This window comes from Condylura cristata, unplaced genomic scaffold, assembly GCF_000260355.1.
Source record: "Condylura cristata isolate star-nosed mole 26May11 unplaced genomic scaffold, ConCri1.0 scaffold00018, whole genome shotgun sequence".
NCBI classification, from domain to species: Eukaryota; Metazoa; Chordata; class Mammalia; order Eulipotyphla; family Talpidae; genus Condylura; species Condylura cristata.
The window spans coordinates 25,507,832-25,535,579 of record NW_004567119.1 but is presented as its reverse complement, the minus strand read 5'-3'; the positions used below and the strand labels follow the sequence as shown (position 1 = coordinate 25,535,579).

The following is a 27,748-nucleotide window of genomic DNA, read 5'->3' as shown; positions in this document are numbered from 1 at the left end:
AAGATTGAAACCATGGCTAGGGAGGTAGGGCTTGATCTCAATCAAAACACTGAGTCATCAAGCAGATGAGCAGTGCTTGGGGGGCAGACTCACAGCCCCTGAAACTTTAGATGACAGCACACATTTTCTTGTTCCCCTCCCTTTGCTCTTCCTTCCCCACACAGCTGATGTATGATTATTCTAGCAATGAAAAGGCCAGGGTCTTGCTCTTCAGCAGCATCTTGCATGGTGCAGCCTGCTCCACGTCTCCAGTTTATCGGGGGTGGGGGGAGGGGTGGTGCTGCTGATGCAACAACCTGCTTGTTTGTATTTAGAGCCATGCCTGTACAACCTCACCTTTACGTTGACACCCACAGCCACCTGCCATCAATACGTCAACGCAGTCAGAGCAGGCACTGACTGACCTCCATGCAGAGTGAGTCTTCAAGACCTTACGCTGCCGGCCAGTTTCTGCTAGACCCTGAGTCCTCTGCTGGCCAGCACAGGATGGCTTGTAGGCACCAGCAGAGAATAAGAGGAAAGAAGGGCAGAATGCAGACACAACTCAGGAAAAAAGGAAAAACAACAGTGGTCCACAGGATGCATTAATCAAACTGCTTGAGACCTGTCTTCTCCTAAAAGACGTTACATCAACATGCACTTTTGGCAAGGAGCAGTAACAGAATACATTCAGAGCTCCTGTCAATGTCCGGTTTGGAGGTGCAGTACTGTTTGCTATGCAGTCACTGCAGTGCAGATTACTGAGTCCCATGGTGAATGCACTTCACCAAACAGTGAGAGCAAATCAACCAAGAGGAGACACAAGGACCAGGAGTTGGGGAACATGCCCAGGAGAAAGCCCATGATCACGAGAAATTTATATTACAGGAGACAACTGTGTAGCACCTTAAGGGCAGTAAATGACAAGAGAAAATGGGGAATACTGGGAGAAAATGGCTCATGTATTACTGAAAAGTATTATTTTGAAAAGCTAAATAAGCTGAGGAAATCATATATGAGAAGCAAGGCAATTATTAACTTCAGGAAAACAAACAGAAAGAAAATACAAGTAAAGAATTATAACCATCATTTATTTGCAACACTTGTATAATCATAATAGTAAATGTTGAATATTGATTTAGCAAAATAATAAAGTACACTGAGGACATGGCACAAAAGACAGATTTTGTAAGAAAATTAAATCTTTACCATTATAGAAAGTCATATATAATTCCATAAATTAATAAAAAATATGACAATGTGCATATTAGTTGGAAGAACAGATTTATACATGCTAACAGGACTAGACATATCTGTCACAGGGTAAGCCCAGTGAGAAGTGGGTTGGACCCTGTAAGTTACATGAGTAATGGGCAGTGCCTGGGGGCAGGAGCCATGACAGGTAGGCAGAATGAGGCAGAAAATGGCTTTATTTTATACTTTTAGGCAAAATAGAGCCTTTTAACTACCTGCATAAGTAAAATTTAGTCTTAGAATAGAGGGGGCTTAGCACCCAGAATAGCAAGAAAGGAGAAAAACGATTCCTCAATCATTTCCACAAACGCTAGGGTTTGCAAAGCCTACCAACACCTAGGAAGAGCTTCCCTAGGAAGCTCTCTGGTTTTATGAAGCATGATTCTGCTTTCCTTCCCAATTTACTCAATGAAAGATGGTTGAAAATGTGAATTACACCATGGTGTTGTTGTGTGACAGATACACTACATAATACTGTCTATTTCTAGTAAGAGCTCTGCTCAGATATCCCTTAGCATTCTCATTTATATAAGAAATCGAGGGCTCGAAGGAGGAAAGCAACTTACCCAAGATCAGGGTTGATAAATGGCTGACTCAACACTCAAAACCAGTCATTTGATTCAAAGTTCAAGTTCTTTCCACAATACTACAGTCAGAAACTTACTTAATAAGAAGGTGATATATTACTTGTAGCCTATAAATTTACACAGCAGAATGAGTATTAAAATACAATGGAAACAACTGAATAGGTTTTTAACAGAAGTCAGAAAATGGGCAAATTTTATTCTACAATGATGTATATAATCTCAACTTATGTTTTTCATAAAGATAATTTACAATTATGGGGAAAAGCTCCTACTTTCTCGGAGGACACACAAAGGGAAGAGAGTGCAGAGATTAACATGAAGAGAAAAGCTAGGGCAACATGCAAATATGACCCAGGAGAGCCCACCTAGGTGATCCCTAATACATTCCGACCAATGTCCTGACATCATGCATGAGAACCAAGGGCTTCTGTTTTGTTTGTAAAATGGATTTTTATAATGGGAATGAAAATCAAGAGAATTCTGGATTTGCAGGTGAATTTATGGCAGATAGCCACTGACTCCACAATGCTTTAGAAAGCTTTAGAGGTCTAGAAGTTTAAAGAAATTAAAAGTTTGCCTCTTCACTTTGGTACAGGTACAAGGTAAGATACAGATAATCATACCACACATGTTCATCACTGTCCATGGAAGCTACACTGACATCTAAGCACACAAGCTGAAGAGCAAAATTTAATCAACTTATGTCTGTCAGTCAATGACCTGAAGTGACCTACAAGTAAAACTTTGTACTTGTATCAGCAGCAAAGTAAAAATGATGAAATGCAAAAAAAAAAAACAACAACAACAACAAAAACCACATAACACAAGAAAACAAAACATCCTCACTGGCCTGATTTTATACAAATTTTTAATCAAAATCATACAGAAGCACTCTGTGTCAATTTTAAGGATGAATACAGCCGTTAAAAAAGTTAATTTCCATTTCAAGGTTCAAACAACATTGGCAGCTACTGAAAAGAAAATGGAAAACAGATTTGGAATTATTCATTAACACCAAATAATTAAAGGATTTATCCTCCTTTCAATTTGAAAGGGAAAAATTAAAGTCAAAACCTTAAAAAAAAAAAAAGCATAGTCACATCTATATTTAGCAATCAGCAATAGCTGATTTCATTGTTTTTCCTAAGAACATTCCCTTTTAATTTTAATTTGGTTTCACCTAAATTAAAAACGGTTCTTAGCACTGGCTAAATTCATTTAATACCCCTGTTCCCACAAATTTTTTAGTGAGTGACTGCCAAATGCAGCCAGCAATTTCCCTGTGACTAAGCAGAGCAGCTCTGAAAGTGCTGCTGTGGAGAGTGAAAATACCTGCATGTAAAGGTACATGCGTGCGTAGGAATATCCAATAGACATAAAATATAGGCCCAAGTCGTTAGAAGGTGAGTAAGCACATCACATTTTCTCATAAAGGATTGAAATCCTCCACCTGGAATTTATGAGAGTTCCAAAGAACAACCTAAAGATTTGAGATCACATGGAAGATCTCCTATCAATAGGAGAATTCAACTTTACTCTGATTCTTAACTCCTAACTAACAATTCCTAGTTGTCTTGATCAATTTCTGACTTTTCCATCTCACAAAAACCTATTTTAAATTCATTTTTACTATTTTCCTAGAAAGGGCTTCATTTCTGTTAAGTGTTTCTAGTTTTCAGATAGACATGCTGAAATGATGTCTTTAATTATGGCCCAAGGATATGTTAAACATGTAGAACTCTCTAAGAACACCTAATGTCATCTAGCTTTCTACAGATTCAGGACTATCTAACCTGAAAATCTGTTTTAAGACATTTTTAAAAATCCACTGCTTGCTTTTTGTTTAATTCCATTTGCTCAATTTTATTATGTGCTTGCCACTTCTGTTTTACTCAACGCAGTTCCATTGGGTAGTTTCTACCCCACCTCCACTTCAGTGCCACGGTGCCAGAGCAGGGCTTTCAGAGACAGTCCTGTAAAGCAGGTCTTCCAGGATATATTCTCTCAAGAACTGCTAATAACAGAGGATTGATTAAGTTACCTAAAGAGGCAAATTTAATAACTAAAGGTGCATTTTGACAAGTTCTCTATACATTTCCAGACTCAATGACTAACTCAAAGTACCCAGAACACATGCTGCCAGTCAGTTCTGGGAGCATGCCCTTGTTCTTACAGCTGCTATACAGTATGTGAAAATTCAGACCTATAAATAAATTAACAGAGCTGAGAGTTCATCTAGAAAGCAGACACCAGTGGTTTAATACTGCAAATTTGTTAGGAAGTCTGAATGAGAAAATATGTAAACTGCTCTACTAAACTCTGAAAAGCAGTGCAAATGGAGCTACACTGCATCTAGTTGACTATACAGGCTGCAATCTATCAGCTGAAACCAACAAAAGATTTAAAAATGGAGTGACCTCACCAGATCTGGGGATTCCAGATCTGCGCCAAACAAGTGTGAGGTCTGGCTGGGGACATCATGCTGTCCCAGGAAGCAAGAAAGCACACAAAGAAAAGCGGGGTCACAGGGCAGTCTGTGCTCACACTGGTCCCCAGCACTACCTTGTCAGATGTGAGCCCCAGAAAGCATGATTGTAAAATACAAATAAAAGTTCCTGCGGCCATGAAATTAAAAACCAACACACAAGGGGGAGGGGTACTTGGCAGTACCGGGGATACCAGTGACACCAACTCCTTACTGTGCAGTATAGTCACTAAAGGAAAGGAACATTCACCCCCATCTTTAGGAAAATTCATTCATTCCAGAAAAATAAGGGAGAAAAATCACCATTGTGTAAACTCCAATGAGACAACTGCTCTTGGCAATAATCACCAATCGATGCTAACAGGCAAGTGGTAGATGGAAAAGGTCTGTTTGCTTTGGAGTACTTATTCCAGAAATTACTTTCCAACAGAAAGGCAAATGCACCTTTAAGGAGACATCTGTCTATTACCACTTTACCAAAATGAAAAGTTCATGTGTCCTTAGGTAACGGGACAATAACTGCACAGTGTCTAGGCCCCTTGTGAAACAGCTCTGCTAAGTGAGTTTGGCCCACATTCTGACCCTGGTCCCAACTTTCTGCTCACAGAAGATGACACAGAGGAACAAGCTCAAAGACATCCTGAAGAATCAAGAACAGGGAGAATCTGGATTCATTCTGTAAGAATATTTGGCTGATGACATAGTCTTTAAACAGGGTATGGAAGGGTGGGGTTCTCAGGGCCTGGTTCAGAATAAAACAGGCCAAGCACTATTCCATGCACTTTGTTTACACTCAGTTACCTCTATAAGGACGATGATTTTAAACAGACCAGTGACCTTAGGCCTGGAGTCGGTAGCCACTCACAGGCCATCAACAGCAGAGTGGGTGTTCTGAGCCCAGGAAGCCTGTAGGATGGATGCAAATACCTGACACAAAATTTACTTTGTGCAGGACAATAAGGAGTCTCAGACTCACTGATAGAAAATTGCAGGCAGCCACGGCAGCACTGTAAACAGGGAGAACATTCTTCAAACAAGGCTACAGGTAGAAGGGACTATTACAAAATTTTATATTAATAGTACCTAAGGATTTCTATAGCAGCTCTGTAATTAGGCCTTACTTATTTTTATGCCTGTAGTATCCAAAGTCAAAATGCTGCATGGACCACATTACAAACTAAGTTCATTTCACTTATGAGAACCATTCAAATCCAAAACCATCGGCCCTGACAACTAAACACAGCATATTTTATAAGAGAGAACACAACACAAAACGGGCGTCCCACTGTCCCCACCACAGCGTTGCACACAACACTGCTCATACTCATTTCAAATTGGAGTCTCTCTTTTGTCTAAACTCTCGCCTATTTAGGCATTTTCAGTAAACAAACATTAAGCAGAATTATTTACAATGTTCAAATTCCACACATTCCTACAGAAGCAGCTTTTATGTGAGAGTGAAACTCAGCTGCTCTACAAGGCAGGGGCAACTTGAGGACAGTCTTTCCCCAGTCCAGACCCCCACTCCACAGATTAACTCCTGAACACTGCAGGAGGACCACCTCCAGCCCTACAAGGCGTCCTCTAACCCCAGGTTTCCCCTCCGTTGGGTTTTTTTAGCATTGAGCTAAAAGTTCCATGAACCAGAAGGAAGGTACAGTGTAAAAGTACACAGCAGTCTGAGGCCTTGTCTAATTTAAGAATTCCCACCCGCTAACACTGAGCTATGAAAACTCAGGTGGCTGCATTTATAAGAAACATATGCAAAACTGAGGCCCCTAACTTATTTCTTCGTGTGACATTTAAAGTGTACATATCACAAATTCAGAAAAAATAATCACCTAGCCGCTTCCAAAAAATTCTTCCCCCTAAGAATGCCTACTGAAATTTGTTGTCCTGAAACCACTGAGGAAATCACTTTCTTATAGAAACCAGGTAGCATTTTCTTTTGTTGCAAATAAATTATTGTGACCTATGCAAACAAAATCTAAGGTGCTGTACTGGCAATTTTGAATACATGGAACCTTGCAAAAAGTATATAATTACAGAGTGTAAGCAACAGACAGCCAAGCCTCCCAATAGCACTCCTTTGAGACTCAGGGACTTAAAACACATCACTATTGCTTCAGTTCTACTTTTAGAGAAACAGACACTTAAAGATTCAAGAAATCTGACTGGGTTCTAGGTACAATAACTACCTCTTGGAAGTTCAGGGGAAAAAATTAATGCCTGCACATTTTAGCATACATATCAGGAAAACAACTCTAGAGAGGTATGTGTAATGAAGGGGGTATGAAAACTAAAGCAAACTTTTTAAATGAAAGCCTCTCTTAAAAATTTTTTTTGTTTGTTTACTTAAATCCTATTGACAGTTGATCTCTTTAAAGCAATCACTTAAGCCCCACACCTGGGAATCCCAGTGCACCCCAGCACACCAGATGGTCTGGTGCTGCTCTTACTTGGCCCAAAGGAAGGAATCAGTTATAGGTCCTGGATTAGAGAACTTTCTGACAATTCTTCAGACTTTGAAACTTCCTGGGTCTTGCCATGTGCTGTTCTTTTTACCCAGTCTTTCCCATGAAGCTCCTTGTTTCTGATCACAACCTGGGACACACATGGCCTCCAAAAGGTCTTACCTTGCAAACATGGTCCACCCTTTGCAGTGGACACTGTGACCATTCCTGATCTCCCAATGCCTCACCTCTAGTCCCAAATCAAGAAACCAATGACTAATTCCAGGAACAACATCTGTACTCTTTGCAGCATTTATTGAAACAGTTTTGCAAATGTTTTCTCTTCCTTATTCCATACACTTGGTGGACTGATTAATTCCATAGAACCAAACTACCACTGAATTTGCCAATCATGACAATCAATACTCTATATCAAATTTCTATTTTTGAGGGTGAAGTATCTTCTCCCCCTCTTTTTAAAAAACAGGAGGGCTTTTCATTTCCACCAATAGTATCCCTTTTCATGACCTTATCTCAAAAAATGCTAAGTAAAATGAAATGAAAATAAACTAAGTCCATAATACTGCTTTAACAAGATGACACAAATGACCATGAACAGAGAAAATAACAGGTACTGGGTAGTGAACTCACCATTCAACTTAGTTCTACAACATAAACTTTACCAGACAAAGAATTTAAAAGAAAGAAAAAAGATTGCTAAATACCAAAGGTGTAACAAGTTTACACGTGTTAAGGTGATATATGTCTTCTATACAAATGGCCTTAGTATGATGAGATAACTGATATTTTAAAAATTACAAATATAATTAAAGAACGCATTTTCTATCAATATGAATAGTTACTGCCTTAAGCTCCAGTGAAAACTTACTGATTTACAAATATAATCTGTTCTTTCTCGTGAAACGAGCCATCAACACCTTTCTCCTATGCCGTGCAATGTGTAGGCTCAGTGCCAAGAGATAAAGTGCAGCAACTGGTGACTGTGTCAGTTAGATGCCTCTCAGAATGCTTGTAAGCCTTAGAATGCTCTTATCCTGAAAATGATCTTCAAAAAGCAATTATGCGTCTTTATTTTTTTGCCTCTAATAAAAGCTTTTCTAGCATGAGTTCCAAAGTACTTTATTCCAGAAATAACACCTGCATACAATAAAATTAGCAAAGATAAAACAGCTTTTAAGGGTAACAATGTTATCTGAGTCAGCAGAATCAGAGGATTAAAAATATCTTGATAAAGAGCTAATGTTTCAGAAATTTTTAGAATAGCAGAGCTAAACTCCTAAAGAGGAATCAGAAATTTGAATAGTGTTGGAGGAAAGTTAAAAGAAAATGGAGCAATAACTTCACATTTCTGAGGGAAAATTATTTCCAACATGGAGATCTCCATTAATTAGCTTCTAGTGACTACTATAGTATACTGCCACAAAGTGGGTGTCTTCAAACAACAGGAGCTTACTCTCCTACAGTTTATAACTTGCCAAGGCCCTCACTTACTCTGGGGGCTCTGGAGAGGCCACTGTCTCTGGCAGCTGGCGGTGTCTCTGACTGTGGTCACATCACTCACCTACTACCTCCATGGGCAACTGCCCTGTTGTTTCTGCCTATGAATTCTTCCTCTGTGTCTTCTATAAGGATATTCACAAAGATTAGGGCCCTCGCAGATAATTCAGGATTTCCTCATCTCAAGATCCTTATCTACCTATGCACAAACCCTTTGTCCAAATAAGGTACAAGTACTGGTTCTGGAAATTAAAATATGAACTAATCATTTGGTAGTTGTGGGCTGAACACACCTTTCAACTTACTACATATGCACTGAGCAGCCAACACATCAATAAAACATGATACTAACCTTCTTTTCTAGAAAGCTGATATATGTGACCTCATCAGAATGAGGGCAAAGGTCAAAAGAAAAATAATCCTTAGTCTAAGAAATAGGCTACCACATAAAAAAGAAGCAAAAAGAATTCCCATAACCATGATCAAGCAAAGTAGCATAGAAGACAGTACACACAAATTACAACATAATAGATTAAATAATAAGTAATAATAGTAAGATAACCATGAAAAAAAAAAATTACTGAGAGGGCTTAATGGTCCCTGTGGGGAATATGGGAAGACTTTGGTGCACATAAAACTAAGTAAATACATTAAAAAAATAAATAAATAAAAGTAATCAGGGAAACAAAAACTGTAAGGAAATAATGTTGAAGAAAGAAAGCATTATTATTGTATATTACTTTATTCAGCTGTAAACAAGGTTTACCCTAAATACTGATTTAGAAAAAATACATTTTTTAGAAAAATGACTTAGAAAAAATACAAATACATATACATATACAATACTATACAAAGAACAAAGCATTGGGATATAGGGTTGAAGAGAAGTTTAGAATGATAATTTTTAATTTCCCACTAGAGAGAACATCTAGTATCTATAAGAAAGCATGAAAATATTATTTAAGTTGTAGAAGAAAATACTAGAAGGAAGCTCTATGAGTTTAAATTGGGTTATCTTGGGAGTAAGGGGGCAATAAAGGTGGCAATGATGGGATAGGTCAGTGGTTATTCTGACATCTGTTTACTTCTGAAACTGCTTCAATTGCTTTGAAATAAAATTTTAATGTTGAAAAAAGGAAAATGTTCTAAGAAAAGTGACTTATTTGGCCACTTGGCAGAGTTAAGAAACCTTTGTCACTATGTCTCAAAGTTCCTTAGACCTGGAAAGGCGTTTTTAAAAAGTTAATTTTCATGCTATAAGTATTCCTAAGGAGTTAAACGCACACACACACATACCAAAAGCACTCCCCAAGTATACGGACTATAATGGATCCAACATGTTATATTATTACAACTCTAGCCAGCTTTTCTTACTATAAAGCTATAAGTTCACTTTTATTTTTTTAATATAAGACTTTAGTGTCACAACTATGAACAGCCGGTATAGCTGGGTAACAGAGATAAAGACACTATAAAAAAGACACTAATATATTTCAGACTGGTATTCTGATAGATACATTAATAGTATCTATGTGGATGGACTCTAATTTTGACGACTCCACATAGGAAAACTACTGGATAAAAGGCCTGTGAGCCTGAATACCAATTTCTGCAGAGAAGGAACCAAGAATATTCGCCATGAAAGCTCTTTTGCCATTCTGTGTGAGTGGGAAAGAGGCATCTATTGGGGGAAGAGTGCCACAGTAGTGGTGCTAGAAGAAGGTAATTTAAGAGAAAGGGGAAAATCTTACTCTGTACTTAATTAATAATTTTCTTTGTCCATTTCTCAACCCATGACTCATTTCCAATAACAAATTTATTCCCTTCCTTCTTCTTCAACTGCCTGAAAAGTCGACTGTGCAAATAAACCTATACAGATAGATCATTCTGTGTACTAAATGGAGTTATCAATCCTTTCCCCGCCCAGAGTCACTAATACTTACTTACTTGAAGTTATTGTCATAAGAATTCTAAAACTTTAACTGTTCCAAGAACAACTATTACAGTACTTTTATATACTCAGATGCAAAAATCAAATCAAATAAAAAACAAGGCTGGTTCTTTTCCATAAATATGAAATCAAAATGAAAACATATTAAATAGAAATGTGCCAAGATGCTGGCATGGGGCAGGGAGGTTCTAGAAACAAACTACTTTTAGAGCAGAGTGACTCTGGTGTAAATCTCAAGCAATTTCATGTACCACATTAAAAGTGTGGCTATGGCCCTCCCTGGTGGCGCAGCGGGTTAAAGCACAGCACTGAGAATCTGAAGCCACTTCCGTATGAGTTCGATTCCCGCCTGCCGCCTGCCCGGGAGGAGACCACATGGCGAGCCAGACCTCTCCTGACCCGCCGGCTGCTCCCCTCAGCAGTGTACCTCGTCGATCTGCCTGTTCTGCTCCCCACTCTGTCTCTGGTGAAGCCTCTCACCGCCCCTGAGCCTCTGGCCTGTACCCCAGTTCTGTATGAATAAATAAATAAATCTTTAAAAAAAAAAAAGTGTGGCTATGATCAATATAGTAGAAGATTAAGGACAAAAGTGCAAATAATAAGAAAAAAAATGCAATGAAGCCACCGAAAAAGACTCTGCATGTATTTTCATAATTCATGGGGAAAAAAAATCATAATCCCAAAGCAAAAACAACTGCTTCTATAAAAAGTTATTTTGATACCCACAGGGGGGAAAAAAGGTCTTTCCCTTTTCACCTTTCCACTGGTTTTGTCACCTACTGCTAATTATCTCCAGTTCTTCCAGTGAAATGTCAATAGTGAGATGCAGTCTGCTCTTAACTAAAAAAGTATAAACCCCCAAACACAGTACTCATGTGTTTATTATTACTTCTGACAAATGCTTTAAAATAGCAGCACCGGTGAGAATCTTTAGTTTATAAACATACAATTTAGTTCCTTTGATAGTCAAAGAGAGAGATAAAGTTGACTAATAGCTTAGAAAACCTTTGGCAGAATTAGATAAAGTGGTAACTTAATCAAGGAACTTGAAAAATATTTAAATCCCAGGCTAGCATGTAGTTCTTGCCTGAGTTTCAATTGTTTTCCCAAATACAAGCAAAAAAACATGACTAAAACTTGTTTCCTGACTAACTACTTGGTGTTGGCAAGAGAAATCAAGCCCTTTTGAGATTAAAGTGCCTAGCAGAACCTTTTGCCTAGCACACTGAGTCAAAGGTAGGTCCGAGGGAGTCGGCCTCCCTGCTGGCCCAGCATCTACGGCTGTCTCGGAGCAGGCTGACTTCCCACCAAATCTGTCAGCGCACTCTCTGGTCTTATCCTAGATGGCATACTCTGCCACAACTACAACAAACTGAGGCTGAAGCCTTCACTTAGGATTCTAGGCTTCAAAATGCACACAAGGCAGGATTTCTGAGAGGGGACAGCTACACTGCTAACAGCTATCCCTGAATCTGTAGGTTCCTGAGTTCTCAGTGCAAGAATATGACAATTTTTAACTGGTAACTTCCATCCTGAATAAATCATGAAATTCAAACATCCCAACTTTTAAATTAGGCTGTGGGAATATAGAAATATTAATGAAATCTTTCAAAGATATTTTATAGTGTGCTTTTCTCCTTTAAAACTTAAGAACTAAAAGTCATGACCTTACCTGCTTGGCTTTTGGGTTTTTCCCAGGTGAACTTTTCTCACCATCCATCCCTCTCAGAACACTGATGAAATCTTTCTTGGAAACAGTTGATATCAACTTAGCGCGCTTTCTCACAGAGCCCCCGGCTGCCTTCACCTTCTCATCCACGTTCTTTTGATGCTTCTGGACAGCGTTGAATAACTGCACCACTCCTCTAGAGAACATAAAATGAGCAAAATGGTGTAGGTAAAGCGCAGTTAGGCCAGAACACAGGCTCTAAGTTCTGGAGTACGGTGCTGTCACTGCTTAAAGAAAACGGCCAGTGTTCACCAGGCAAAAGCATTGAGTGAATGGCTAAATACATCAGATGATACATATGAACAATGAATATAATTTCTGATTAGATATTAAATACATGTGAGCTGATGTGTCCTTTTTTTTTTTTTTTCCAGTTTTGCTGTTTCTTAATCAACTCTGCAATTAGACCTAGGAATTACTTGTAACACAATAGCATAGCCTCACGGTTAATTGTCTAGCCATCTGACTGTATTCCTGGATTGCAATTTTATCTCTAAATGGGAAAAATTACATTCAAGTAGTTTTAAAATCATCCAACTAGATTTCCTGTTCCTCTTAAGACTCAAAATCCTATTTAAAAAAATCTTTACTTCTAAAAATCCAGGCAATGTGCCCATTACAACAGCTATGAGTGACACAGTTAAGAGTGACACAGCCATGCTCAACATGTGGTGCAAGGTGGTGGGTCAGGGACCCCCGTTGAACACCACTAGTTTCTGGAGTCATATGACAAAGAGAATGCACAAACCACTGCAGGAACTGTTTTATACTGACTACACGCTGAAATAATAATTAGAATATGTTGGGTAAAATAAGTTCAAACTGATTTCACCTCTTGCTTTTTTAAATATGGCTATAAGAGTTTTTTTTTTTTTTTTATTTTGACTGGACAGCTCTGGTTTAGATCACTAGCATTCCTTCCAGCTCTGAAATTCTCCATTCTATTATTTTCGTGCAGTAATCATCTCTGGGAGAGTCTATGAGCTCCGAGATCCCTACACATTCTGTTGCATTTTTCAAGAATGCAAAACTCTGACTTCTCTTTACACAGACCTTTCTTTCATTTTAAATATATTTTTTATTCAACTACCATTATTTTACATCCATGTTCATTTTTTTTCACAATAAAGAATTTCTTTTTTCAGATGTAACACCCAGCCATTTGTCAGGGTTGTGTCTGCATTAAGCAGACTTGAAGACAAGGCAATGCCTCCCCTCAGGCAAAGAGCAGCTTGTTTCCTCTCCTGGACCACCTCCCTGCCTGCAAGCTATGCTGCCCCTTGGGGCAAGGGGATGCTTTTGCCATGAATAATAAAGTCCTCAGGCACTGACCCAGAGTCTTGTCTCCCCTCCCACCCCACATCCTCGATACTTGAATAGATTGACTTAGTAGCTTATAAGGAGGGTAAAATACCAAACCCTCCACAGCAGGGCTGGGTCTAATAATTTTAAACATTAAAATTTAAGGTGCTACTCTCAAATGCTACTGCTGTACTTCTTAAAGTTCTTTATGTGCATAAACTCACTTATCAGGAAGCTTTCCAGGACAGGTGCAATACTCTCCTGCTTTTACAGATCTATAAAATGGGACAAAGACAAAAGAAGTAGCATTCTCAAGGACACAGAGCCAACAAGGGTCAGTGCTGGGGTTTGAACCTAGCAGGCTGGCTGCATTGCTCACTCCCTCACTCTCACTTTCAACACCCAGCTAGATTAGAACATGTCCCCAGTAATGCTGGGAACTTAAAAGTAATTCCGCTCCATGCAACTGCCTTACTCTTAAGTAGCAACCAAATGTTATCTCCTCTGTGAAGCCTCCCCAAGTTCTCCTGGACAATCTTCAGTATGCCCCCCACCAATTAGAACAAACTTCTACTCCTCCTATAGTTCCTGTGAACCAGGCAGTAACCAGCCAGCAGGCACCAGATTAAATTTCTCTTTGGGCACAGAGGGCATCGGGTCAATCCTGGTGCCCTGACACATGCAGAGTAAAAGCCTAACGGGAAGCAGCTCACTGGGTGAGGTGCCGTTCCAAGGATGCCATCCCACATACCAAAGCAGTCATCTAGGCCAGTTATTCAGATAATCACCAGTAGAGAAATGCTGTGTGAGGACTGATTATACTGCTCTTATGATTATAAAAACAAGATGATCATGTTCAGATAAAAAAAAAAAAAGTTGGTTCAAAACAAATACATACTTAGCATAATATATTCTTGCCACATGCGACCTGCAAAATCTTTGGTCAAATTCAGTTATTAAACAGGCATCCTGGATATAAATCACTGGGCTCTGAGGAGACAAAGCTTAAGAATCAAACCTACTCAGAGAAGGATCACTATCAAAGCTTTATTAAACAGAATTTTTTTAAAGGGCAAAACACTCTTACCTTGTTGCAATTCTCTGAAGATTTCTCTCAGTTTCTTTGTCTCTGACAACATCTGGCTTCACTCTGCACATCATTTCCCATTCCCGCTTCTTATCAAGCTGTGTTATAAATATTGTTGTATGAGAGAATATTAGGCATTTTTGAAAGTGCAGCATACTTTGATATGATATTCCATGAAAGGACAAAGGTAATAAATCATTTGGGCTTAGTCTGTCATAGAGATTTTAACAAAACCCACACTTTTTGGGGTTCAGCTCAGGGAGCCTGTGGTTAGCACTCAGCATGTCATGTGAGAGGTATAACGTGAGCTGCTGTCAAGTTCTTGACAGCAGGGGTCTGGAGTGCTGCCAGCAAGCTCAGAGGCAGGACCAGGAAGGGATGAGAGTCACCGGCCCGACAGCATCACCAGCCAGACTGAGCAGGAAGACCCCTGAGCACCTAGGTCTGAACACACCGCTTTGCTCTTCTTCTCAGAAGCTTCTTAGGAACAGTCATTATCACTAAGGACTCAAATCAGCAGCATATGCAGACAGATCCTACTTGGACTACTTTTCATTTCACAAAACCTACTTTTCCTCTTTCAGCACAGTATCCTTGCCATTGATGGCACATCAGTCATAATCTACAGCAAACTGATTCTTTGCTATATACCCTGAAGTGGAAGGGAGTCAAGAGGTAAGAGAAAACGCTGCAGACAGCATAGTCTTATCAGGAAGTGCCAGCCAGCGGAAGTCTGGCCCCAGGACCTGTTTCACACACAGCTTCCCCAGAACCTCTACTGGGACCAAAAGCAAATGCACTAATACAATGAACTGATCACTGAAAAGCTGGTGAGCCCTGGTGGAAAAGTCTCCTTTATCTCTTCCTTTTCTCCATTCATCTTTGTCTCATTTTGTATTAATGAAAAAAAAAATTTTTTTTTAAAGATTTATCCATTTATTCATACAGAACTGGGGTATAGGCCAGAGATGCGGAAGGTGAGAGGCTTCACCAGAGACAGTGGTGAGCAGAACAGACAGATCCACGAAGTACACTGCTGAGGGGAGCAGCGGGCGGGTCAAGAGAGGTCTGCCGCACTATGTGGTCACCTCCGGGGCAGGTGGGAATCGAACTCATGTGGAAGTGGCTTTAGCTTCTCAGTGCAGTGCTTTAACCCAATGCGCCACCAGGGAGGGCCATGAAAATTTTTAATCACAGTAAAGCCAAAGTCCTGCCATCACTGTAAAAATTAGCCTGATTTCTTGCTAATGGAAAAGTCACCTTCCAAACAGATGCTTTATCTTAACTGGTCCTAAAATTCACCATCATATTATGCCAATATGACATAAAATATATAAATCTTACTTTGAAAGTTAAAACTTTTGATTCTTAATTATCATCTTGGAGTATTTTAACTGACATGAATAATAACACCCCAAACATTTTTTAATCTTAAGATGTATTTGTATACTTACAAGTTGAAATAAGTGCCTGGTATTCTGTAAACCGATAATACTTAATATCAAGCCAACACTGGCTTCCACTGGGCTATGCAGACAGCCTTGCAGCTGCTTGGTCACATAATTAATTTCCCACCTTCCAGGCCAGTATCCTCTCCAGGGCCTCTAGCCCCAACCTAGAACTCAGGAAACTCTCTTTTTCGCTTCATAATGTTGTTCTTGCTCCACCACAAGTGTACAATGGCACTTGGGATTACAGATTCTCAGAGTTCTAGAGCCTCTAACAGCTTTTGCCAGTAACTCAAGATTCAAAATTTATCCTAAATAATGTACAATGAGGATACTGAATGAATTATACAATGCACTGTGTTTCTAAAAACAATACCTGAAAAGCTTTGTTTTTATATAAGACTCTCACACAGAGCAACTAGAATTAAGAACAAAGAAATGTACATTCATTGTGAAATGAGATCAGGGAGCAAGGATCTTAAAAGGAGCTGCATACAGATTCAAATATAGATAACTATTTTTCTTTCATTAAAAAATGATACTGGCCCTCCCTGGTGGTGCAGCGGGTTAAAACACAGCACTGAAGGCCCTCCCTGGTGGCGCGGCGGGTTAAAGCACAGCACTGAGAATCTAAAGACGCTTCCGCATGAGTTCGATTCCCGCCTGCCCCGGAGGTGACCACATGGCGTGGCAGACCTCTCCTGACCCGCCCGCTGCTCCCCTCAGCAGTGTACTTCGTTGATCTGCCTGTTCTGTTCCCCACTCTGTCTCTGGTGAAGCCTCTCACCGCCCCTGAGCCTCTGGCCTGTGCCCCCAGTTCTGTATGCACAAATAAATAAATCTTTAAAAAAAAAAAAAAACAGCACTAAAAAGCTAAAGCCACTTCTGTATGAGTTCGATTCCCGCCTGCCCCGGAGGTGACCACATGGCGTGGCAGACCTCTCCTGACCCGCCCGCTGCTCCCCTCAGCAGTGTACTTCATCTGCCTGTTCTGCTCCCCACTCTGTCTCTGGTGAAGCCTCTCGCCACCCCTGAGCCTCTGGCCTGTACCCCAGTTCTGTATGTACAAATAAATAAATCTTAAAAAAAAAAAAGATACCTATTTCAATATTTTTGGCACAGAAATATTCCATAAATGTTGAGGGATATAAAAACATTACTGGTTATCTTGAAAATATGCAAGAGCAAACAAGCCTTTGTCCTTTAATAGATTATATTACTCCAGCTTCTACCATCAGTGATTTAACAAAAGGTACAGTGATTCAAGCTGTCTGATAGTGCAAAATTTTCAGAACTCTAGCCAACCCCTGACAATATCTTCACAGACTTAAATTATAAACAGGCTTTTTAGCAAGTTGTAATGAACATGAAAGTCTGTTAGTTCAGATCTAATGAAGTCACAAAAAGGACAGCTAAAGTCTGAGGAGTCGCGGCCAGCTGTATTATCATTTGATTTTAAAAGTTCACATTTGGATTGCTTTACTTTGATGGTTTAAAAGTGACCATGCTCGTGGGGAATGGGATCAAAAACGAAGGGAGGGTCGGGGGGAAGTGCACTGGACTATGGTGACGGCACATGGGTGATTTGGTGATGGGAAGCCCATGGGGATTACAGCTAAGGTGGAAAAAGGCACAAAATGATGTAAAAATAAACTATTATGTTAAAATAAATAAAGTGACCATGCTCAATGGAGTACTTCAGCATCCGTTTCTGAGCTTGACCTTGGCTAACACACTCGTATAAAAAGTTAAAAACTAAATATTCACTGGCTAAACACTGGGAGGAAGCACAGATAAAAACTAGATGATCCGGTCTGCAATCAGTAGGACACACCTGTGCTCTCTTCTCTAGTCTCTCCTGCTTTAACTTCTCTTTTTCCTTTTCCAGCTCTTTGTTTTTGACCAGAATGGCGGGTTTACTTTTAGGAGTCTTTTTGTTAAGAATTTTAGCCATGGCATCTGCCCAGCCAGCATTAGCTCCAGCACTGGATTTTGCAGCATTTTCACTGTCATCATCACAAGGTTCAACTTCATCCTCATTGTCAGCTTCTATTGCTTCATCATCAGAAGAAAAGTGATCCTTTTCCGATCCATAGTTTCCTACAGAACCTAAGAGCAGGATGAAATGAATCCTTAATACCAAAGGCAGAGTCTTCCAAGATCATCACAAGACACCTGGGAGCCTTCACAAAGCTAACCTCTCTGTCTTCATTTTCCCAAGAAAGAGCTTTTCCAATTTGCACAGCTACAGCATGGAGAACACAACACCATCTCCCCCCATCCTACTGCCATCGGCCCCCAAAGGAGGCCCAGTCATATTGACAAGAGCCTGCAGCTTCAGCACCAGGAACCGGTTTCAGAAACAAATCTAACAGCCTCCACCCCATTTCCTATTGCCAAGGTGGTAGTGAGTTCTAACTTGGGACTGGTTCAGGTATATGGACCTTAACTATGTCTTTTTACTACCTGGAGAGACTACTGATTATTTTAAAAACAAGTAACAATAAAAAAAAAAAAAACTTTACCAAGAAAATCACAGTATTTTCATGGTACAGAGAAAATTCCATTACATTCCAGAGGGTCTAGATATTTAAAAATTTCCAGAATCTGTATGCAGATGAGCCAAAAACCCAGCCCTGTTTTAGACTATTTGACAAGATAAAGCCAGGTGCTTTAACAATTTTTAAAAGTAATCTAATGAATGTGTATTACTCTAATGAAGCAAAAATGATCTAATGAAGGAATGGACAGATGACAAGTACACTAATGAAGCAATCCTAAAGAAAATACTGAAGATGTAGCTGCACCTCCAGCTGACTGGATGAAAATATCAAGTTCTGAGGATACAAATTTGCCCATGGACTACTAAATTTCACTATGTAGTACACCCCCAAAGAAAGCACATACAGGTGACAGCATCTAGTTCTTTCTCTTATAAGATTCAAATGGCTGGCCCTCCCTGGTGGCACAGCGGGTTAAAGCACTGCACTAAGAAACTAAAACCACTTGCAAATGAGTTCGATCCCCGCCTGCCCCAAGGCAACCACTTGGCGAGACAGACCTCTCCTGACCCACCGCCCGCTACTCCGTTGATCTGCCTGTTCTGCTTCCCACTCTGTCTCTGGTGAATCCTCTCACCCTCCACATCTCTGGCCTGTACCCCAGTTCTGTACGAATAAATAAATAAATCTTTAAAAAAAAATCTGTAATTTCTAAAGATTCAAATGGCTTTTGCCAGAGAAACTATGAGCACTTTAATTTCTGCAGCCTTTCCCAAATATGGAACTTAACAGTCCTTTAACAGTGAGAGCACAAGCAGATAGTGCAGTCTACACACACCTACATGGTCCAGAGCCCTTTCAAGAGCTTGTTCTATTCTTTAGAAGCCTACAAACGTAACAGGGAATATTCCATTGGACAAAACCATCCAATATTAAGTAAAATTTTAAATATTAACTTTCACTAAAATAAATAGATACAATTTAAAGTAATACTGACAGAACAAGAACAAAGACCTAGGTATATGTGTGTGTTGGTGAGTGGATGGATGGATAGATAGATATACAGATTTATCAGCTTATGACTGTTCACAGTAGGAGGAAACTACACTTTCATGAATGTATGCAGCCAGCTCTTAGCTACTGAGTGACCTTCTTCGAACTCTTAACTTTTGCCATGAATAGCGGCATTGCTGAAAACACCTAACTTTTATTAGTCACTGTAACTCTTGGAATTTTATTATTATTTTTTTATAATATTGTACTTTTTAAGTGCTGAGAAGTCATAAAATGAAAAGGATGGAAACTAAGTACATTTCAAACAAAAATTTGTAAATAGCAACACAGAAGGCATAACATTTTACACATACACAAAATGAACCAATCACAAGTAAAAACAAGTAGCTTCAAAAAATTAACAGAATACTATTACATTTAAGAGTTAAACACAGAAAGCAAAATAATATTGTTTTAAAAACAAGATCTTTCAGTATGTTGATGGTATCAAAAATATTCAAGAAAATGTTAAGAGCAAGAAGATACTAATAATCCTAGTACCCTAATGTGCTACATATTTAATAAAATTTTCTTTGAAAAATAGTAATTAATTTCCCACAAATTCACATGAAGGCTTCTTTATATCTTTGGTGATCGGCTGATTTTTTTTGAATGCTAGGTAAGTTCAAGAAATTTGAGGAGCTGTGATTCTAGGCTGTAACAGGCTAATCAAGTGATAGAGGTGTATGTATTATGGCCTGTGAAGTGAAAAAAGTATCTAAATTTTACTAAACAGAAGCTAGCAGCAGTATCATGAATGAAAATCTGTGTTTAATTTACAGTTGACTCCAGCAATGCAATCACCCCCAGAAGCATCTCAAAGAACCAGGGTTCCCTGGAAAGTATGTCTAAAAACAATTGCAAGAATATAGCTGAAAAATGAACACATTATTCCATGTGTTGTATTCCTTGTCAACAGCTGCACAGGCACTAATAACAAGAAACAATTCTCCAAAATGTACTTCTTCTAGTGAGTATTTACCTAAGTGTAAAGAGGCATAATGGCTTCAAAATTTGTGTCAGAGTAATACCTGGGTGATTAAAAGCAGAAATTTGCCTGCTCTGGGTAAAACGTCAAAATGACAACACTGACATCTAGTGTTTTGTCCTGATGAATTCACACACAAGTGGCAGAAAATCTCCTATTTTTCAGCTACACTAGAAAGAAAGTCAAAGGATTTACTTTCTAACAGCTCAAGTTACCTAATCCTCTGGGTCTCAGCTTCTTTTGAATAAAACTGGACACAAGCAGCACCTACCCTAAGTGGGTTGTTACGATGACTAAATGAGGTAGCGTGTGAAAAGCAAAGTGCTGGTAACCAGAGGACAGATGACAATATTGTGAAACCAAAATATGAAGTACAAGGGGATCCCATAAGGACAGCAAGACCCAGAGAGGGGAGACTGCATGTTGCTCCTACTGTAGCTCTGCGTGTGGATACAGCTTGTGCTGCACTGCCAGGGATTTGTCAAGGGCAGGCTCTCTCCATGGTGGTCAAGGTCCTGCACGCCTTCTAACGTCTCCAGAGTAATGACAGCACTAACTGGCTGACACGCATTTAGAGCTGGATATGATTTAAAACACTTTTTATGTATTATCATTTAAACCTCTATGATTTGCTTTTATTATTGTTTACTCAGGGAATGATACTGAAGTTCAGAAGAGTAAAGAATCTGCCACAGTCACAATGGAAAGGGCAGAGGGTGACAGGCTATTGCACCTGAATCCCAGTCAACTCACAATGGATGCTCAACTAATGCAGAAATACTCACTGCACTGCCCAACACAGCCGTAAGTAACAAAGGACCTGCTCAAGCCTGCGTTACCCACTGCAGCCCACTGCTCGCCCCATTCTAAGTTTGCCTAAGTGGGTGACTAGGAGCCTGTGCAACAACTGTGTCCCATTCTAGCTACAGATCACCTGTTCTTCTCATGCCACCGTGACCTCTCCTGCCAATTATTCCTAAATTTTGAATATTCAAAAGTGATACCTTAAAATTTTTTGAAAAGCACTTGCCTCAGAAGAAAAAAAATGAAGTCGTCCTGGGTTTCCAACAGTAATGGAGTGCTAAATAAAATAAGTGCTATCTTGGGACAAAGTGTCAGATGTGATTACACGTGCGACCCCACAAGCCAGAGCAGGCCTTGCCTGGAAGCCGTCTGTTTCCTGAGTCTGACCTGTAAAGTGCTAAACCATTCCAGTCAGACTGTGATATACTTCATTTCCTAGGCATGTTCCTTTGCTATTTTAAGCAGCTCAAATGATGAAGGAGGCTACAAGCTACAAGTTTGATGAAAAGCACATTTATCTGCTATGTTACTATATCTTAAGTAGAGCTTTGTAGTTTATCAAAAACAAAAGGATGACTCCTAGCACTTTTCTAAACTGAATTGTTATCAAGTCCTGTGTTAGAAAGACATGGTCATTTTTCAAACCTCTGACCAGAACCATTTAGAAAACATAGAATTACCTTTCCTCCTACTGGCTCAGTCACACAGGCACTCTGTGAGACTATGGTCAAGCACAGCATGACAATGGTTATGACCAAGGCTTTCCCTCCTGGGCTGCCTGGACTATAGGAGTTTATGATCAAGCTACTATGTCTAAACTTCGAATACATCAATTAGTACATTTGAGCAGTCTGAGGATAACTCAGAGGGAGAGATGACCACCCCTTCACTTAATATCAACTACTGTTGGAATTTCTTCACCTGAGCTGACTAACTGACAGGGCAGGCGCTATGTGTCTGTGCCTTCTCTTAACACTACATACTGCAGCCAACCCTCCAACCAGGTATCAATTCAGTAAATCTGAGCAGTTCAAGGTCAAATCAGGTAGGGGTGTCATCCTTCCCTTTATAGTGCCTGACATTTACCTATTAGCCACTAAAATGGGAACCGCAGCATTTAATTGTTGCATCTCTGCTTCACAGTCAGCTACAATTTTACCAACTGTGATCACACTGCAAAGCCCACTGAGAAGCATCACAACTTAACAAAAATCCAGTCTGAATTACTTTGCTGTTATTTAAGTTTACATTATATGCAACTTCTGTTAAGTTTTTACCTTCACTATCTGGTACATGAGAAAAGTGTGAAACCACATAAAGAGAAGTCCTGGCTGTAGTGTTAGGAATAACTTGAGTATCACACCAAGTGGCAGATGCTATGCCAAATTCCCAGATACAGATGATACCAAAGTTGAATTCCACTTCATAGAACTAGATAGCTTCTGCAAAGTCTGAAAGACAATACCTAATATCTATAAATTTTGATAGGTTTTCATAGAATTATGAGTTCTATAATATTTAAATAGCCTCTTGCCAAAAGAAGCTGCTCTGAAATGCTGGGGCAAAGAACGGCTCTATCAATTTTTACAATTCAGTTACAAAGCAAAGTCAAGTATCTGATTTATTTTCCTGGTACACTTTAATAAATCTATTAATTTGCAGTGATTCCTTCTGTTTCTGAAGCCCAATGCAATAGCCAACCTTCATCAGTCTCCATTATCTGAAAATATCTGATAAGAGTTCTGTCAAGGCCACACACATACAAACCTCTCAACTAGATACCCTTATTCCATGGGTGATCTCTGCAGAAATATCTGATTTCACAAAAGGAAAGTTGAGTTTTTATATTAAATAGAAGTGCTGAGTTTCTCCAAAGGAGCAACATTATTGAATTCTTTAGAGAAATAGCCCTGTTACTTAACTCTGTCAGAGATAAATTGAAATCCCGAAAGAACACGTGGATAGAGACAACTAAATTGAATCCTAAACAATACAGAAAAGTTGATTATGAGAAAGTCAAAAAAAGCAGCACCTGCTAGAACAGTAGAAAGCTGAGCTAAGAGGAGCAGGGGCAAACTGTGCCCAAGAAGCAAGGCCAGAGCTCTAACAGTGGAAAGGCCAGCACAGCAGGATCAAGTGGGCTAGGGAGGCAAACTTGCCACATCAAGGCAACACTGTTTTTCCTGGGCCCCTTATTAGGGCAATGAAACTGAGAATTCAGGTTTGTAAATGTTAAGGTCCAGTGTGTGTGGGAAAACTAGGCATAAAGAATTATAGGTAAAATCATCATTATTCATGCTGAATTTTACCATAAGTACGTGATATCACGTGATGTCAGAATAAGAGACATCACCTTGCCTTTATGGCTTTAATAGTTTCCACTGAGAGGCATGCATGCACATGCAAACTTATCTCCAACCCTCTTCTCATCTGTAAAACAGAAATAACTTTTATGTCACAGAGTTGCCAGAGGAAGCTAACATCTTATCTGGGGAGCATACCAGCCTTTATGTATCATTGTTAGCAAAAAAATACAAGGCTCAGATGAAATAGAAAAGGGACTAGGAGTTTTTTAGACTAGAAATGATGTTCTGACCATCAGAGTTGATACTTGAGAGTTCATAAGATGGTGTCAAACATCAGTGCATTACAGAGAGGAAATTATTTGATCTTCCCAGAAAACCCGAGGCAGATGTGTCGCTGCATTTCACAGATGAAGAAACTGCGGCAAGTAGCAGTATACAATCAGTCTGAAGTCACTACAAAGACAGGCAAGTCTCTTAATGGTTGGAGTAGAAGTGGAGAGTTGTTTCTAGAGATAATTTGCGGACTTTAGGAGAGAAAAATAAAGCAGGCAGGAAGGACAGAAGAAGGAAAGGAGGCTGGCTACACTGATAAACACTGGAGGTGCTGTGGAAATCAGCTCATAAAAGGATTCCTGAGTGATGAAACTCTTTTCTTCCTTGAAATTCTACAGCTCTGCCTTCCACCTTTCTGAACAGCTTTTAAAATATTTTATGTCCAGGTTTCTCAACCACATTGGGGTGATGGTTGGGATCCAGGCTCCAGACCCAAATTCAAAAGTGACTGCGTCATTTATCCACTTGCTGATCAGCCTACAGACTGGTGAGCTAGTCATAACCTCTCCGTGCCTCAGTTTCTTATCAGCAAAATGAGGTTAATGGTATCTATTTCACAGGGTTGTTGTCAAAACTAACTTAAGTGATACACATACAAGGAACATAGTATCAGTACAAAGTAACCCCCCCCCATACAGCTATCATTGTAACTATTCTCCGATTATTCTAACAGTAGAGTATGCCTGAACTTTGCTATGAGTTTATGAGGAAGCTAGTTGACTGCTTAGAAAGTTGAATTTTTCCTTTCTGAAAAAAATATTTCATGTGGGCTCTTCTGTCTTCACTTGTGCTGGCCCAAACAGAATTGTACAACTGTTTACTAATTGCTGGCAGTGTTGCTCTCTAGCTTCAAAGTTCTCAGTACCCTGCTTCCGGATAGAGACCCATTCTCCTTTGTATGAAAATGAGGCCTTAACAATAACTTAGCTCTGCATAGCCAGGACCATAGTAGACAATTCATTTTGTCCTAAATGGACCATGCATTTTTAGAACCTGCAGGCTATTACATATTCTTTCCCCTATGTCTGGGAAATTATTCTTCTCTACAGCCAAGCTTAGAAAACCATTCTTCCTTTTATGATCTAGAGAAAATGCTGCCTTATTCATTTAGTCAATAATAATAAAAATAAAACCATTGACTATCAAGAACATAAAGACAAATGGGCCTTCCCTGGTGGCGCAACGGGTTAGGACACAGCACTGCAAGCCAGCAGGATCCACTACCATGGGAGTTCGATCCCCGGCCGAGGAGGTGATTCACATGGCTCGGCAGAACTCTTTGTTTTGCCTGCTGCTCCTCTCAGCAGTGCATTTCATCAATCTGCCTATTCTGATCTCCACTCAGTCTCTGGTGACTCCTCTCACCACCCCTGCACCTCTGGCTTGTGCCCCAGTTCTGTGTGCATAAATAATAAATAAATCTTCAATAAATAAATAAATATACCACATCTTAAAAAAAAGTAAAGACAAATAAGACACAGTCCCATCATTTGGTCAAAGTGTATCAATAAGTAGGGGGTTCTACAGATTGGATATATGGATTTCTGTCTCCAGTCCTACCATTTTTAACTACATAATGATTTTGCTAATCACCTTTATAGCTATCATCTAATCAGGCTCAATGCACTGCATTCCAGTCCTGTGTTTAATCTTTCCCTTCCCTAGACAGTAATTCTTGAGAATGTATTTCTTCAACCTTTGTGTCCTTGACAGTTAGAGGGTGACTAGAATATCAAGGAACACAATTAATTGCTCACTAAACCTGAACTGGATAATTCAGTTTGCATACTAACCGAAAGCACTCTTAAACCATAAGGTTATTGATCTGCAATAGCAAGAAGAGCTTAGAATCAAATCAGTACTTATAAGAATGTACTGAAAAGCCAAAACATCTCACTTGGAATTTCCCAAATAAAGAAATCTAATTCCTATCTACATCTGTACCTGTATGATATTGTACTCCAGCTATAGTAGTGCCTCTTTTTCTGAAAACCCCACCTAAATTTATCAATTGAGATAAAAAGATAGTAACAGAACCAGAAGTTCTAGCTCCTACTCAACAAACAGCATGTTTTCTTTTACTTCTCGGGAGTGGATGAGGACTCTCCTTACTAGCAACTGCTGTAGCACATAGTTTCTTCATTTAGGTCCTGGAAGTCCAGTTTCATTCATTTATTCACTTAAATATCTGTGAAGGTTTCACTATGCAACCGTTTTAAGCACTAGTCTCTTCTCTTGCAGCGCTTATCCTCCAGTTGGAAGAGGCACAGCAAACATGTCAGATAGTTTGGGAAAAATAAAGCAGGTTTGAGAAAAATTAACCAAGTTTCTATGTCAAAAAGGGAAGGAAGGGCGGGAAAAAGAGTAGTGTCATATATGGGGTTAGGGTGGTCAGAGACACCTTAACAGCACTGACAGCTTCGCTGACAGATCAGAGATAGAAGGGAGCCAGTAAAGAGAGTGCCATGCACTGTCTGGTTAGTATTCTAGACAATACATCAGCAAATATAAAAATCCTGGTGTAGAAGCTTGTTTAATGTCTTCTACCACAAGGACACCAGTATGACAAGTTTACAGTTAATCAGCAGGGCTGAGCAGAGAGTGCCAGATGATGAGACAACCTGAGCTCTGTCATTCAGGGTAAAGATCCTGGATATTGTGTGACAGGACGCCACTAGATTATTTTAAGAATTTTAGGGATGTGATCTGAGGTGCATTAAGAAAGAATAGTCCTCGCAAACTACTGTGGTTATCAGCGATTACAAAGGAACAATAATTGAGTTAGAAAGTCAGGGGTTGTCTGCAATTCCTTGTAACCCAAGAAACTGATACAAAGAATGAGGTGCAGCAAGCATCTATCAGGGCTGAAGGCCTTGAAAGATAGCTTTCGTTCTTTGCAGTATCAAGTGTTTCTGGGAGAAAGATTTATCAACTGCTCCTTTTATTTATTCTGCTTTAATCAACTACTCTTTTTTCAATCATTACTATCTGGTCCCTATATGTCAACAAATGCACACGCTTACTGCACAAGAAAAGTCAATTTCCTTTGCCCTTTTTTGGTCTATATCTCTTCACTCCCTATGAAACCTATCCCGTTCTTGTCATTTAAAATATTTCCCTTCTAGTCATCCTTTGCTACCTTTTTGACGCCGTAAACTGTGGCAGTTTCGACCGCTTTCATTCAGAAGTGACCCAGAAATACCCAAAGAATGGGGACGCTCCCAACAGCTGACAGCGCCCCTTTCCTAACACCAATCCCCCAAGCCTTCTCACTATAGGCCAAAGTTTCCCCTCTGATGCCACACCGAGTCACAACTGGGAAACCACTCTTATTCCACTGCTTCCCTCAAACTCAGCCTGGCCTTTGCTCTGGGCTTCCGAAGCTCCGTGCTGGCCCATTACCTCCAGTGGCGGCAGCGTCTCTGTCCTTATCTTCCACCTCCGATGTTACAACCCTGGCTACTACTTTCATCTTCTTTTTCTTCAGGGAATTCTTCTGCTTCTTCCCCGCGCTCGCACGTGTGTCCTGAATGGCCGCAGCCATCTTCCCTCACCGGAAGCGCCCAGAGAGACGCGTTCCGTGGTCACGACAGGAACGTCGGCCTTTAGTTCCGGGGACACAGGTTCCGGGAGGGACTCAGAAGGCTGGACTTCCGGGACTGGCGTCTCTTGCGTTAGTGGCCGCCCTGTAGCCGCGGGTAGGGTCCAGTGAGGCTCTTCTCCGGTGCCTTTCCACCCTGTCCCCCGCTGGCCCGCTGTTTCTTGCGTGTCCACGGTACTCGCCGGCCGCTGGGAGCGAGGAGAGCCTGCGGGATCTCTCGTTAGGACCCGATAGCAGCAACCCCTTTGCCCGATCGTCCCCCTAAAAGTCCTCAGCCCAACACGCGAGTTCTTTAAATCTGTCAGTTTCCTTTGGATTAACCCTAGTAGAAGCTTCTCATTGCAAACCTAACAAGCGCTTTCTTTCCCT

General features: G+C 40.0%; 1 protein-coding gene across 1 annotated transcript in view; it reads right to left on the bottom strand.

The window, feature by feature from the left end:
• Nucleotides 1-27,531, bottom strand: part of RRP15 (ribosomal RNA processing 15 homolog (S. cerevisiae)) — a 33,486-nt gene extending 5,955 nt beyond the window's left edge. Inside the window, exons 1-4 of the mRNA XM_012726995.1 lie at nt 27,181-27,531; nt 17,628-17,902; nt 14,346-14,443; nt 11,900-12,092 (exon numbers count right to left, since the gene is read on the bottom strand). Of these exons, the coding sequence (XP_012582449.1) occupies nt 11,900-12,092; nt 14,346-14,443; nt 17,628-17,902; nt 27,181-27,322 (708 nt within the window). The 5' untranslated portion in view covers nt 27,323-27,531. The remainder of the gene's footprint in view (nt 1-11,899; nt 12,093-14,345; nt 14,444-17,627; nt 17,903-27,180) is intronic.
• Between the last annotated feature and the right edge of the window lie 217 nt (nt 27,532-27,748).